Source organism: Lotus japonicus, chromosome 3 (genome assembly GCF_012489685.1).
Source record: "Lotus japonicus ecotype B-129 chromosome 3, LjGifu_v1.2".
Classification (NCBI taxonomy): domain Eukaryota; kingdom Viridiplantae; phylum Streptophyta; class Magnoliopsida; order Fabales; family Fabaceae; genus Lotus; species Lotus japonicus.
Window position 1 is genome coordinate 44267068 of NC_080043.1, and position 15152 is coordinate 44282219.

At 38.8% G+C, this 15152-nt stretch overlaps 1 protein-coding gene across 3 annotated transcripts; it reads left to right on the top strand.

Annotated features, from left to right (window-relative positions):
• Positions 1–945: 945 nt before the first annotated feature.
• On the top strand, positions 946–3477 carry LOC130742967 (F-box/FBD/LRR-repeat protein At3g14710-like). Of its 3 annotated transcripts, none has more exons than XM_057595078.1 (4): positions 946–1189; positions 1430–2357; positions 2610–2753; positions 2862–3477. In XM_057595078.1, the coding sequence occupies exons 2-4, from the start codon at positions 1446–1448 to the stop codon at positions 3150–3152; spliced, it is 1347 nt and encodes a 448-aa protein (XP_057451061.1). In that variant the 5' UTR covers positions 946–1189; positions 1430–1445; the 3' UTR covers positions 3153–3477. The 3 variants fall into 3 exon arrangements, with proteins under 3 accessions (XP_057451061.1, XP_057451060.1, XP_057451062.1); XM_057595077.1 differs by having other exon boundaries at positions 1185–1303; XM_057595079.1 differs by lacking the exon at positions 946–1189 and adding an exon at positions 1200–1343.
• The last annotated feature ends 11675 nt before the right edge of the window (positions 3478–15152 follow it).

Sequence of the window (15152 nt, forward strand, 5' to 3'; positions counted from 1 at the left end):
TTCCAAATAATATGCTTCTAGCTTTTTTTAAAATAATGAATTTTTGAAAAACTAAAAAAACCACAAAATTGTTTTTAAATGAAAAAGTGATTTTTCTAAAAATAAACTGAAACAAACGCACTCAAATTTGTTCTTTTGTTGTTCCTTAAAAAAAGTGATTTTAATTTTGAAAAAAATAATTAGTTTTATTTTAAGTGATTTTTTTTAAAAGCAGAAATTTATTTAAGCTTGTCAACAATTGTTTTTCACTTTAAAAGGTGATTTTATATTGTTTGAATATAACAGATTTCGAATACATATTAGGGGCATCTTGGACCAAGTAAAATTTTTAAGTGGGTGTTCAGTTCCGTTTCATCCTTTTCCACGGAACCATAGTGTTTCGTTCCGGTTGTTTTTTTGACATATTTCCTTCCATCCTTAAACACAACAAACACATAATAAAACACATATCACATATGTTCTATTCCGTTCCTTTCTCACCTATCTACCAAACGCTATCAAAAAAATAATGGTGGAAGATTTAAAACTGAAACTTGTCATTTACTACTCAACACTACAACGGCTATTTAGAAAGAAAAAAAAAACATAACTGAACACCTACTAAATATGATCCATTATTCCTGTATAATTAATCAGTTACGGCACCATCTCCTAAAACTCAGAACATTTAACAACTACCTAGTAAAATCATAAATAACTTCTACTAGAAACTAGGACCACTACCAAACAGAATATGATTGTTGTTGTTATGAGTTGGGCCTACCAAACATATTGTGAAAGTTAGCTCAGCATTCACTACGTGGCCTATTTTGCTACACAAATGGCAACAACCTCCTACCCAATGCAGTTCCAAAGACCACATGACCCCGTATAGATGCTGCGGTAGCGGTGGTGTCATATGCACCTCTAATTTTTTTTTTTTTTTTTCATTTTTAGTGTTTCTAACTCTAATCCTGTAATACTAACGGAGTGTTAGTTCAAATAATACATTTCTCTTAACTAAAGTTTTAGGTTCGAGTTTTATAGAAGAATAAAATCTCCGTTTGAAGAATTAGCCTACAATGATAATAATATGAATGTTTTCGGCTCGAATATGATAATCTCGGGTGGAAAATACTTATACAAGCACCAAAGGGTGTGACTTAAAAACTTCCAAATTTTTCCATGTTAGCTGTTGCCGTCTATAAAGGTTGTACTTATCTTAATCCTTTCGGTAACAATTTTTTTCATCCACTCTGCAGAAATTGTAAAGAACTGTTTGGCTTAATTTTTCAGGAATGTACTTGCATACTTATTCACTTAAGTATGTTCTAGTCTCCAGTCATATTGTGCTTGCTTGAATGGTTGTTAGTTGTTACTGTTACACATGACACTATAGATTTGTTTATTCCCACTTAATTACTGAACACTGTCTACATTTGTGAAGCAGGTGCTTGGTACTGATCATGGATTCAAATGCTGCAACAGAAGTTGGAGAAATGGACATGATTAGCAATTTACATGAGAGCATTCTGGGTCACATGCTGTCTTTCCTTCCGACTATAGAAGCAATTCGGACTAATGTGTTGTCTAAAAGTTGGATTGATGTTTGGAAATCTATAAAATGTCTAAAGTTTGATGACAGTTTGCTCATTCATGGCAAGAAGATGCAGAAAGAGGAGTTTGTGTGTTTTGTGAACACAGTTTTATTTCACTTTGCTAATTCAACCATACAGGGTTTCTCTCTTTGTTTAACATGTTATAATTATGATTCACCCCAAGTGAGAGCATGGATCTCCTCTGTGTTAGAAAGGGGAGTCCAAAAGCTTAACATTCAGTATGCTGATAAAGTCCTTCTTTCTTCCAATTCCCTTTTTAGCTGCATTTCTCTTGTAGAGTTGGTGCTTCAAATGAGATGTACTCTTAATGTTCCAATCTCTGCCTGTCTCCCAAACCTTCAAAGCCTTCACATTTCCGGGGTTAGACTAGTGAGTGATTCCTGCACTTGTTCCAATGACATATCTCTTAGCTTCCCAGTCCTCAAAGTATTTGAAGCTAGAGGATGTGAGTGGTCAACTATGCAGGACATTAGTATTCAAGCACCTCTACTTGAAAGGCTTTCCATTAAGAATTCCTTATCAAATGAAGCTTGTAAATCTGCCATTAAGGTTTTTAGCACATGTCTAACAGATTTTTCTTATGAGGGTGATCTTGAACAAGAGATCATTCTATTTGATCCGTCATCCATTCGCAGTGCTTCTATTGTGATTGTTATTGATGAAGATAGAATGGACAGAATCAAAAAACTTGTGTTTCAAGCACGAAAGCTTCTCGGACAAATCCATCAAGTGGAACAACTGAAATTATTGTTTTACAAGGTATGGTTTGGCTTCATGATACGTGAATGACAATTATGCAGAGAAATGTGTGGAATAGTAGTTTTATCTGTGGTTGCATTTGCATAGCATAAACTTGTTTTGTTATAATGACAAAGCTATGTGTTTTGAAATATATTTCAACTACAACCACAGGCATCTACTGATCTGGTATGGAGATTGAACTATTAAGAAGTACATTTGGCTGTGCCGAAATTATCCCGAATTTGAATCATTTTTGTTGTTGTCACACAGGTCTTAATCAATGCTAAAGGTATCTTCAACCATTTGCCTGCCTTTGGAAGGTTGACTAATCTGCAACTGAATGAGGTTACTGGTGAAGCTCTGTTGCACTTTCTCCACAATTCCCCATTTCTTGATACTCTTGTTTTACTTAATGTGAGTTTTCTTGCTTTACATAACAGAAATTCAAACTCCTTGTTTATTTACTATATAGATATAATACAATAGAGTGATAAATGACTCATTGTACCAAAATAATTTCAGGGAGTATGTGACTTGAATAAAGATGTTTTGGCTGCTGCATCAGTGCCCCTTTGCTTTTTGTCAAGCTTCAGAGTATTTCAGTTTAATGGATTTAATGTGAAAGAGCATGAGCTTTGTCTGGTAAAATTTGTGTTGGCAAATGCGGCAATCTTAGAGCGGGTGACTATATGTACAGCTTTTTGGTTGCGATATTCTGATATTGACATGGGGAAAGTTAAGGGACAGATACTCTCATTACCAAAATATTCCAGATCATGCATGATAAAATTTTGTGATGTCAACGGTTCCTGAAGATTTCATAACATCCAAAGAGTACTTGCACCTCACCAGTCAAATTTGTGTCTGTTGCTTTATATAGAATACTTTTTTCTGTATGAATCACGAAAAAATATAATGGAAGCTGTCAAAATTTAACTGACACCTTAATCCCCCCTTGCAGCTTCACACTTGGTATTAGTGTTTGTACTGATATAGGCGTATCAACATTGTAACCTAATGGGCTTTGATATATATGTATAATAAATGGGCCGGGCGACCCATGACCTGAACAGGTCAAAACTCAGAATATAAATACTAGACACCACCTAAGCGGTTGGGGATCTAATCTTTTCACGCATTTTCCTTGTTTTCTTTTAGTTCTCTCGATCTCAAACTTGCTTAGCCCGATTACTTCAGTTATATACCTGTACATTGGCGCCCACCGTGGGGCCAACGGAAAAACATCCATAGGCTTCAGAATTTCCAGCAATGGTGACTCGATCTGGCACGAACGGAGAGAGGAATCAAGTCGTTTCAGACAATGTTCCTCCTGATGTTCTCCAGCGGATCATGGCGGATTTAAATTATCTCCGCCAACACAATCAGCAATTACAGACTCAACTCACTAAACTCAACCAAGTTCGGGGTCTGCGAGAGGGCGATCGAAGAATGGCTGAGACGGTGGTGGATTTTCAACCCTTCACGGAGGAAATAGGAAACACAACCGTCCCAGATAATCTGAAAACTCTTGTTTTGGATTCCTACTATGGTGATACTGATCCGAAGGACCATTTGGTATACTTTAATACCAAGATGGTTATCATAGGCGCGTCTGATGCTTTGAAGGGAAAAATGCTTTCTTCAACCTTCAACAATTCAGCCATGACATGGTTCACAACTTTACTGTCACGCTCAATCTTTAATTTCCCCGAGTTATCGGCGAAATTTCTTTCTCAGTTTTCAACTAGCCGCGCATAGAAGCTCACGCCTGCAACGTTGTTTAATGTACACCAGAACCCGAATGAGACTTTGCACTCATACATGGGGCGTTTCAATTAGTTGTCGGTACATTTGGAAGATAAAATGCCATAAATTTGCATTGCCGCATTCGAATTGAGTTTAAAACCAGGAAATCTAAACAACAATTCGAGCAGAAAGCCCGTAGCGACAATAGCAGAGTTGCGTATTCGGGTTCAAGGGTTCATCATGGAGGAGCAGAGCGATGAGATAAAGAAAAACCGCCCAAACGCAGTGGTTGCTAGGCAGCGGCAGCAGTTCGATTCGAAGAAGGGAGTAGTTGGTGATCAGCGTCCGAAGCAAGCAGTTGAAAATAGCGACAGTGGATACAACAACATGAACCGCTACGACAACCGTTCTAATTTTCGAAATCGTGTTCAACCGTACAGGAATCGTGGGTATGGACACTCCATGACTTGGACCAGAAATCAACAAGATCGTGTGGTCCCACTGGCGGTTACTTTAACAGAGGCTTTGCACACGTGTCTTGAGGCGAACCTTATTCGTTTTCCGAAAGAACTGAAACGTCCACCTGGCAACGTAGACAGATCCAAGTGGTGTGAATACCATAGAATTTATGGACACAACACATACGATTGCTTTACGCTAAGAAAGGAGACTGAGGCACTGATAAAGGCAAGTTGTATGAAACAATTAGCGGCACGAAGGGATTCAAATGATGCTGGAACTTCCACAAACCGCGATGATGATGGAAATGAAATTGATGATGTAGAACCGAAGAAGCAATCAGGAAGAGAAAACAAAGGGACGAATCCATTCCATTTTTTGGGGATTTTGAGGCGGAGGAGTGACTAACCTCAGCTCGAAAAAGGTATGTTCATTACATCAATGTTGTATACTCTAATGATTGGGGAAGTTGGGGAATCAATTAGCCCGATATTACTTTCATTATTAGAGATTTTGAAGGACTTCAGCCTCATGAAGATGATCCGATTGTAGTAATGTTAAAGATTGCCGATTATGAGATTGAAATGGTACTTTTGGACCAGGGCAGTTCAGCTGATTTGATTTATGGTGATGCTTTTGAAAAACTTGGGCTGACTGAATCAAATTTACTACCTTATGATGGGGTGTTGGTAGGGTTTTCTGGAGAGAAGATGTTTGTTCGAGGGTATGAGGAGCTGAACACGGTGTTTGGCGAAGGCAAAATTGAAGAGTGTTTTGCGATTAAGTTTCTGGTTGTGAAATGTGTATCTCCATACAACGTGCTCATAAGGCGACCCTCATTGAACAGGCTTGGAGCAATCATTTCAACGAGGCACTTAATAGCCAAGTATCCATTAATGAAGACCCTCATTTAGTCTTGTTTTTAGGGTCATTTCTTTGTTAGTTTTGAGTCTTTTTCTTGTGTCTCATGTAGTGTTTCATGTATTCTCATGCATTTTTATCTTTTTTTTTTTTTCGATTTGGTAATTTCATAGTTTTATAGGGACTTTTATTGCATTTTAGTTAAGTTTAGGGGTTTTATGAAGTTTTCACTTGTTTTGTGGCCTTTGTGCAAAACTAACCTTTGAGTTGCTAGATATTTTCCTAGCTTGTTCATCAAGGTTTTAGGTTCAATCAGATGAAGATGGAAGGTCTAGAGGCTTAAAGGCTTGAAGGAAGCATTAAAGTGGAGTAAAAGTGAAGTTCAAGAGGTTTATGAGCGTGCATGTGGCGCTCAAGCGCCCCTAATTAACGCTTGAGCGCCAATTCAACGGAAGCTCAGGAGGCTGGTTTTGATGGTTGGCGCTCAAGCGTCCCTGCCTAGCGCTCGAGCGCCAATGTGTTGAAAAAGTTTATGTTTTGGCTTGAGCAATTGGCGCTCAAGCATGCTTTTCTAGCGCTTGAGCGCCCAGTCCCGCCCATTTTGCCTATAAATAAGATTTTGTCATTTCTTTGAAAAAAACACTTGTGACACTTGTGATATTTGATATTTTGGAAGTTTAGAAGCTGAGGAGCAACTTGGGGCTTGTGCGAAGCTTCCACTTTGTAATTTTCCGGTTCATTTTCATTATTCTTGTATGAATTCTCTAGTCATGCTTGGTTAGTCTTTTCACTGCTTTGGGTTTTAGAGTTCCAGTTGTTAATCCTTTCTCTATGCATGAGTTCTTGTTTCTTTATTTGGATTTCAATTCTATTATGTATGATTGGCTTGAGTGCACACTTGCTAAATGCTAAACTAAAATCAGAACGGAAGTTGTATTCTAGTTTAGGGAACTGAATTGAAATTGATCCTTCTATGGTTGTTGCTAGGAATAGAGGAAGGTTGGGTTGTGTTGGCCTGAAAATGTATGCTTAGAGCCTCAAATGAATGTTTAAGTTCGCAAGGAATTCGACTTAACTTTTAGTTTGAGAGAATTGCTTATGTGAGGCATCAAAAAGTAATTGGATAGGCTATAGCATCAAAGATAGGTTCAAGGTTTCACATGCATAGGATAGGTTTACTAGAATGGAATAGATAATCGACAACCCAAAGCGCTTTTACATTTCGTATTTCTAACGTTTTTACAATTGCTCTTTTGACAACATTTTGTCACCGACAATCAACATTGAAATCAGAATTTCTCATAAGCTTCAAGCTTAAACCAACGATTTTCTCTGAATTTCCTGTGGTTCGATATTTTAAAACTGGGTGGATTATGTACACTTGCAGATTAACCAACAGTTAACAAAAGGGGGCGTAGGAATTTCGAAGGTTGATCAAGTGGTGGTGTAAGACCCAAGTTTTTAAGTTTAGGATAAGTGAATAAAATTCCTATTCACGATTAGGTTTGATGTATCGTGAAAGGAAACCTAAACAAGAGTTTATTGAATGAAATAAATTTTATGAAGGAGAAAGTTCAGGAAAAGTCTAAGGATTGTATCAAAATCGATAAAAGTTATAGCACGACTAATATTCGCCTAAACCTAGGGCAAGGGCACTAGTAAATAGCTAATTTACACTTAAAGGCACGATGGAAATTAATTCCAAAAATCTTCAGAGAAATGTTAAAACTTATCTTGATCGTCTATAAACAAGCGTTTCGATGCGAAACCCTAGAATGTACGAATGTCTGATTCCAATCCTCGGAGGTTTGCCGAAACTAAAACCCTGATAGTTCAAGAAACCTAAAATGAACGGTTGACGAAGACTTTTTCTATTCGGAGCTTCAAATGAAGATTCCACACGCGCACACCCATTTCTCTTGATGTTTCCAATCTTTCTTCAGAAGGAAGTTTTCTCTTCCGACATTCACTGCAAAAAGTAGTTTTTCGGGTAAAATAGATTTACACCGACTTTGAATTGTTTACCTTAATTCCAAGAAACCTCTTTTGAGTTTTGGAATTCTGTCGCCAAAACCTATCTTAGAATTCACGGAGAATGAAGCCGGAAAAATCGGAATCGCGAAATTTTCATTTTTCCGCATTTTCCAAAACCTATAAATAACAAGAAAATGAGAAATTTTCACAAAACTTACCCATTTTCTTTCCCAAACCCGCGAGCAACATAGGAGGAGGAGGAGAAGAATATTTTCGCCTTTTCTTGCCCGATTGCTTCACAGTTCCTTGCTACTTGAAGACTACGAGGTATAGATACTATCCCTCACTTCTGATCGTCATTTCTGTCGTCTTCTTCTATGTCTTTCTGTGCTCAAAGTTTGGAGCTTTTTGTAAAACTGTCCAAATAGATTGATTTTTGTGTCTAAACCTCTTCCCTACGTGCCCAAGAGTACTTCTAGCGGATTACATTTTGCCGAATGTCGCCGAAATGCCGCCGGAATTCATTTCTATAGGAAATACCCATTTTTAGGCAAAGATTCATCCTTTAAGCTGAAAACTTTCGACTTAGCTTAGTGCTAGTAGGATTAGTCGTCATAAACGTCGTTGTTGACGTCCCCATCCAATTTGTTTTTCGAAATTTCAATTTTGAAATTCTGAGCTAAAAATATTGACCAAAATACCCCTGCGACAGTTTTCGATTCGATAATTTTTCCGAGTTTAGATTCACCTTAGTTACGACTAATAATAACCTAGGAACCAAGTTTGATCGAAGAAAAGTCGGCGCACACAATTGTTGTGTGTGGCCGTGAGCTACCCTAGGGGAGGAAGAAAATTTCTTTTTTGAAAACTTGTCTGATTTCGTTAGATTATCGTACCTCGGAGTATATGCTACTTCGTGTAACCTTAGTAAGTATTGATTGCTGAGTTTCTGACTGATTATGATGGAATTCTGTGGTTTTTGCTCTAAAGGTTCTTTTGAGGAATTTCCCGAAGAACAAGGCGTGGATTGTGAAGGAGCGTTTGAGGAGAACCCTGGAGGAGCTACAGGTGAGGGCTACTCACTGAACTATTAGCTAATGCTTTAGGTGTCGACGCATTCGACTTGATTTACTGTTTATGAACTTGTTTGTGTTTGACTGGGAAAATGTTTTCTGAGGCTTCGGCTGACAATGATGATTATTCATCTATTGACTGTTTTTTTGAGTTTGAATCACATGCTATGTGCTAAATGGTTAATCTAGGATGTGTGATATCTGCTCTATATGCTAAGTGCTACGTGGTTAATCTAGGATGTGTTGATATATGAGCCATGATTGTTGGACTGTGCTAATTTAACTATGCTATTACACATATATCTGTGGTGCTGGAGAGTGAGGATAACGGGCAAGTCATGCCAAACTTTTATGAGGTTTCTTTTTGAGAAAGTTTGACGGGACGAACGGAGTTCGGGCCTTGTTATTGTTTTAGTGGATCGAGACATTCTCTGGGAATTACTTGGGATTATGGGATCTTTGAAACTCATAGGAATTACGATAAGACTAAATGGAAACTATTTTTACAAGGAAAATTCATAAGATATTAAACAACCTCTAAACCTTTAAATAAAGATAATAATCTCGGATGCAAGCTTAGGATTGAATATTAGTTTTGGAAAATGAGAAGTGTCGTCTAATCCAAGTTTTGGGGAAACTGTAAGTTCCTGAGTATGTCGATACTCCTTCGCTCTTTGAGCAGTTTGTTTAGCCATCCAAGGGATGAGCCGAGAAGCTTCACTGAGGCGTGAGACCTCGTGAAAAGCATGGATCTTCACTGAGGCGTGAGACCTCGTGAAAAGCATGGAACTTCACTGAAGCGTGAGACTTCGTGCAAGTGTGTAAATTCACTGAGGTGTGAGACCTCGTGAAAGCATAAATTTTCACTGAAGCGTGAGACTTCGTGATTGTATAAGACTTCACTGAAGCGTGAGACTTCGTGAAAGCATTGATGACTCGAAGAGTTATCGTGAGTGATTGCACTCTGTTTATGATTAATTGTATTTTTTCGCAGAATCGACATTCACCTTAGGGTATTCTTTTTAGAGACAATAAGTTAGCTAGAACACGTGGCGACGTGTCGAGTGAGGTCGGAGACGTTGTTTGGCTAATCACTTTGTATTCATGCACTCATTTTGAGGTTAATACACGGCGGGATACCGGACCTCGGTGGATTCCAAAATGGTCATAAGCCCCGGATTTCCATATAAGAACACTGCGGTGATTCTTAGTAGCAGACGGAAATGGCAGACCTTCGGGTTCACTGCTGATCTGACTACACTTTGTGTGGTATAAGAGACACGCGAGAAGAAATGGTCTCACCGTGGCTGGTGCTAGGGCTGACTCGTTGATGCCCATCCTTCCGGAATGCATCTTGTCAACCTGCATTGCATTTCACGCAACATGCATACTAACTTAGTCGCTGAGTGTGATTGATACTTGTTAAACCTATTTGATGCATGCTAATTGTTATTATCGTCTTTTATATTCATTGTGAAATATACAACTCTAGGATGCTATCTCTGACTTATAAGCCTAAGTGGCTACTCCTTATCTTTACCTATTGGATTTATTATTTACATAATTCTTTGGAGTTGACCCTCGCGTCTTCTGTGTGTGCTTTGGCGGACTACGCCCATTGTCAGATGTCCATGGCGGACTAGTTTACGATGGTCCATCCTTGGGGGGGGACCCGGCTTGAGATGCTGGACCAGGATGACCCCGGTTCATGGGTGGTCGACCCCGCTGGCCACCGTGCGACTTATTCGGGGAGGATTATGGAGGACCGCGTCGATCGACTGGGACACCTGACGGAGGGAGTGCTGAGGAGGTACACTGTGAGCTTCAACTTGCCACCCGGCGTGCACTGCGGACCAGGAGTAGGAGCACCACCACCACCGTCATCTTCTGATGATGAGGACCCCTCAGAGGAGGAGCCTGTGGGAGGGACTTCTGCGGAGTCCAGCTCACCCACTGTTGCTGTCATCGATGATTTTGGCTCGGGCCCTAAGCTCATGAGGCTAGCACAGGAGCGCATCGGGGTAGCGAGAGGAGGTAGGATGGTGTACATAGACTTGGTCGTTCTGGATTCAGATTCGGACGACGATCACGCTAGCATGTAGGATTGAGTGCTGGTGTGGGCTCCTCGAGACATGATTAGTGTAGGAGTAGAGTCTTAGCTCTGACCGTCACGTTTCTATTTGGGGACAGGGTAGTTTCCTGCCGATAGCTTTTTGTGTGGTTTCCCTACGGAAATCACAGAGAGTTGGTTGGACTAGGGGGTCTTGTTTTAGGCCGTTTGGGCTAACTTATTCTCATTTTTGAGGGATGGTGTTGCGGACACTAAACTTTTCCTTTGGATTGTACATATTGCCTACGGGCGTTACATTCTACTACTTCCCGTCACTGGAGGATACTCGTGACGTGGTTTGTTTCTTACAGCGGGGGCTGTAAATATTATTGTATATTAGTTCTGTTATCTTTTGTTGTCGAGTTTCATTCCTTTCAGTCTTTAATTTGATCATCAATATCGAAAAAAAAAATATTCACGTTTTTCCGCTTTAAGTTTCTTTTTGGTTACTAAAGTGACGCCACCAAAATCGGGGTGTTATAGGTGGCTCGAAAGTGTTATTCAGAAAGTTTTAAGGAGTATGGTCACATGGAAAAAAATGCAGTGAAAGAAGCACACCTGGTATATGAAGTTAGTGTGGACCAAACTGAAGTTAGCTTGGATTCTCGTGAAGTATTACTTTATCATAAGATGACCCCTGAAGAAGAGACCAAGAAGGTGGTAGTTGGCGAACGAAGTTTGAAGGTGGAAGTAAACTTAATTTCAAGCCAAGAGAGCATATTAGTTCAACTTCTAGCGGCAAATATGGATTTGTTTTCATGGAATGCACAAGATCTTCCTGGGATTGATCCAGATTTATTTGTCACAAGTGGGCTTTGAATCCAGGGCCGAAGCCAATTGCTCAGTTTAAGAGGAAGATGGTTGACGATAAAGCAGCTGCTGTGAAAGTTGAAACTAACAAGTTGTTGGAAGTTGGTTTCATAAGGGAAGTGAAATATCCAGCTTGCCTTGCGAACGTGGTTATGGTAAAGAAAAGCAATGGTAAGTGGCGAATGTGTACCGATTATACAGACTTGAATAAGCATTGCCCAAAGGAGTCCTACCCCTTACCAAACATAGACAAATTAGTAGATAGGGCGTCGGGATTTGGAATGCTTAGCCTTATGGATGCATATTCAGGATACCACCAAATTAGAATGAATGCACCCGATGAAAAAAAGACAGCATTTATGACCAACTAGGCAAATAATTGCTATCAAACCATGTCTTTTGGGTTAAAGAATGCAGGAGCAATATATCAGAGGTTAATGGACAGAGGTTCTGAAAAGCAAGAGGGGCGTAACATGGAGATTTATGTAGATGACATGGTGTTTAAGTATGAGGAAATGATTAAACATTGTTCAGGTTTGGCGGAAGCCTTTGGGGGAGATCAGGAAACACAACATGCGCCTCAATCTTGAAAAATGCTTATTTGGTATTCAAAGTGGAAAGTTTTTAGGATTTATGATTGCGAGAGGGGTAATTGAAGTCAATCCTAACAAGTGCAAGGCCATCTTAGAAATGCAAAGTCCACCTTTAGTTAAGGACGTGCAGAAATTAACTAGAAGAATTGCAGCTTTGTCAAGGTTTTTGTCATGTTCTGGGAGTAAGGCGGTGTTGGTCAATGATGAAGATGCCTTGGGTTCTTGCTCAACTAATTTAGTTTTAGTAACCATTTTCTACACACAAAGCTCTGAGTCACTCCTTGATGCTCTAACCTAATTAGTCATCTATCGATGCCTCGCATAGACAACCCTTTCAAGTCAAAGGATAGGCACAATTCCTTGCCAACCAAAACAATTTCTCAAGGCAATAAGCATGCAATTCATGCCAACAAACCCCAACCCTTCCTCTATTCCTAGCAGCAAGCATAGAAGGGGTAATCCCACAACAAGTCCCTAATCTATAACAAACTTTCGTTATGATTATAGAAAATCAAAAAGCTAGCATGCATTCAAGCTTAAAAGATAAAGCATAGTAATTGGATTCAAGGGTTTACTCAGAAACAACATGAATAGAAATAGGAATCACAACTAAGACATACAAGGTCTTGCAAAGAACCCAAAGCAAGAAGGATTTAGCCAGGCATGGCTATGAAATCTATACAATAAAATAAAGATAGAACCTGGAACATAGGTCTTGGAGAAGCTTCTAAACTTATGAAATATGAGAAAAATGACAAGAGATCCGAATGAAAATGACTAAAATCTTATTTATAAAAAATATAGGCGAGTGTGGGCGCTCAAGCACAGGAAAATATGCTTGAGCGCCATCTTCAGGAATCAGCAACCCAACCTTCTATTGAATAGGCACTTGCACGCTCAAAAAACCTTTGAACTTCATTTCTACTCCCCTTTAAAGCTTCTTTCAAGTCTCGAAGCCTCTTGACCTACCTCCTTCAGCTGTTTCAGACTTGAAAACTTGCATCCAAAGCAAGGAAAAGATCTAGGAACTCCAAGAGATTATTCGCACAAAAGCCCTCAAAACAAGTGGTGCTTTCAAGAAATCACTAAACTTCCCTAAAATGCAATTAAAGACCCTATAAAACTATGAAATTACCTAAACAAAGCAAAAACACAAATAAAGATAAAAATGCATGAGAATGCATGAAATACTATATGAGACATAAGAAAACTACTGAAAACTAACAAAGAATGACCCTAAAAACAAGACTAAACGAGGGTCATCACACCACTATACTCAACCACAGGTCGCCTTCGAGCGTAAACACAACTCGCTTGCCCTTAAGCGCAAGAAATGCTCCCAAAACAAGTGCTCAACAAGGAATACTTATCACAAAACCGGGGAATTAAGCAACTAGAGCTGGTTCCGAAAGAAAGACACAAAAATCCATAACTTTTAGACAAAGAAGAGACTAGAGTCCATCATGAGAAGCATATACATCTAAAATCCTAGGATAAGATATTGATATAGTGCACTGAGCACACAAGCAGTTCATAGGTTCTGAATATCATTCACTCAAGAGCAACCGAGATCAAGCAAGCAAAAATTCAAAGAGACTTCAAAGGGTTAAAATGTTTGCTAGGTGAAGTACAAGGTTGGCCCCTAAGGAATACTAAGGCTTCAAAACATATTGAGTGTGGTCCAATTTAGTAACCCCGGAACTTCAAAAAGAAACATTAAGAGCACAAGTCTCTTGACCCCTTTACAAATTTATTTTCCTCTTTTTTTTCTTGAAACTCCAACTTCGATTAGGAGTGCTTTTCTTTTTTTTCCCTTTTTTTTCTTTTACACTTGGGGCAAGAGACACTTCCAACTTTACTTTGCTCCAATACAATGCAAGGACCAACACTCCCCAAATTCCAACCTCTCATTCAACCAATCATTTGGCTAACAAATAAATCTTCAATAGGCTCAAAAGGGACAACTAGGGACAAATGTTCAAGCCAACTGTCGCAACCAGGATTGCGACGGGACAGCGTTGCAAACATTAGAATTCAGAAGAGTCGCCACCAATGTTTTTAAAGTGGGAAAACATCGGAAAACCCATAAACTTATGATCTTCGCAACCAGAGTTGGATCCGGGAGTCGATTACGCAAAGGGAAGGTACTAGCACCCTAAGCATCCATTTATAAATGGTTACCCTAATTAACTGTGTGAAAGAAAATAGCTTTTTATTTATTCCACCCCAAGAAAATGATTTCGATAAAAGATTAGTTTATATTTTATTAAAAAAAAAATTATTTACAAATTTGGCTTGACGGTTGTTGATGCCCGCTCCTACGTATCCGCAAAGTGCGATGGAGAATTCAAAGCCACGTAGTTCTTAAAACATTTTTAGTTGATTTGTGTTTTTTATTTTGAAAAGATTTGATATATTAACATGTCTTATTTATGTAGAAAAGAGATCAATTTACGTTGGTGGGTGTATTTTATTTACAAAAATAGCCAACCATTAAGAATTCACGTTAGTTTAAATTGATATTTAGAAAGATTTTATTTTGATTTGTTAAAGAAAAGAAAAAAAGAAGTCCACGGCATATAATATGTTAGAACATATTGATTTTTAATTAAAGAATCAAATCCTTCCCTTTTTTAAGAAAAAAAATGAATGGAAAGAAAAAAACAGAAACAGTGGAAAGCAGAGTGGAGACAGGGGGACGAGGGTGATTGTCTCCTTTGGTCTTAATCCTTATTTTGAAAAACAAAATAGTTTGTTTTCCAGTATGCATTCAAAGGAAAGGCAAAGCAGAGATATAAGGGAGGGGGAATCAAACTTGGTTATTTTGAGAATATATGGTTTTCTATACCAGATGCAAAATCATATGTTAAAGAGTATCACGTTATCAAACCTGGTTGAAGAACCAAATAAATTAGGACTTGATGACCCTGCTACCACTTTGCGCTGCTTTTCAAATCGAGCAATGATCAAATTCACTCTCACACTGGGTATCTCTTACCTTGTATTCTAGAGTTGTAGTTCAAAGATGGAACTACAACTCAAAGTGAACACTCAGTTTTTTTTTCTCTTTCTGCCTCTCCCTGAACATGATCTCACCACCAAAACCCCCTCTCTATTTATAGCTGCAGGTTTAGGGTTTCTTTCTCACCACTCCTAGAATATTCTTAGGAATCATTCTTCACCCTTC

Bases quoted from the DNA above. Each gene is read 5' to 3' on its own strand.
- LOC130742967 (XM_057595077.1), top strand. From the start codon at position 1,278: ATGTACTTGCATACTTATTCACTTAA. The intron at 1,304-1,429 runs GTATGTTCTAGT...TTTGTGAAGCAG, and splicing joins TTGCATACTTATTCACTTAA to GTGCTTGGTACTGATCATGG. The intron at 2,754-2,861 runs GTGAGTTTTCTT...AAATAATTTCAG, and splicing joins ATACTCTTGTTTTACTTAAT to GGAGTATGTGACTTGAATAA.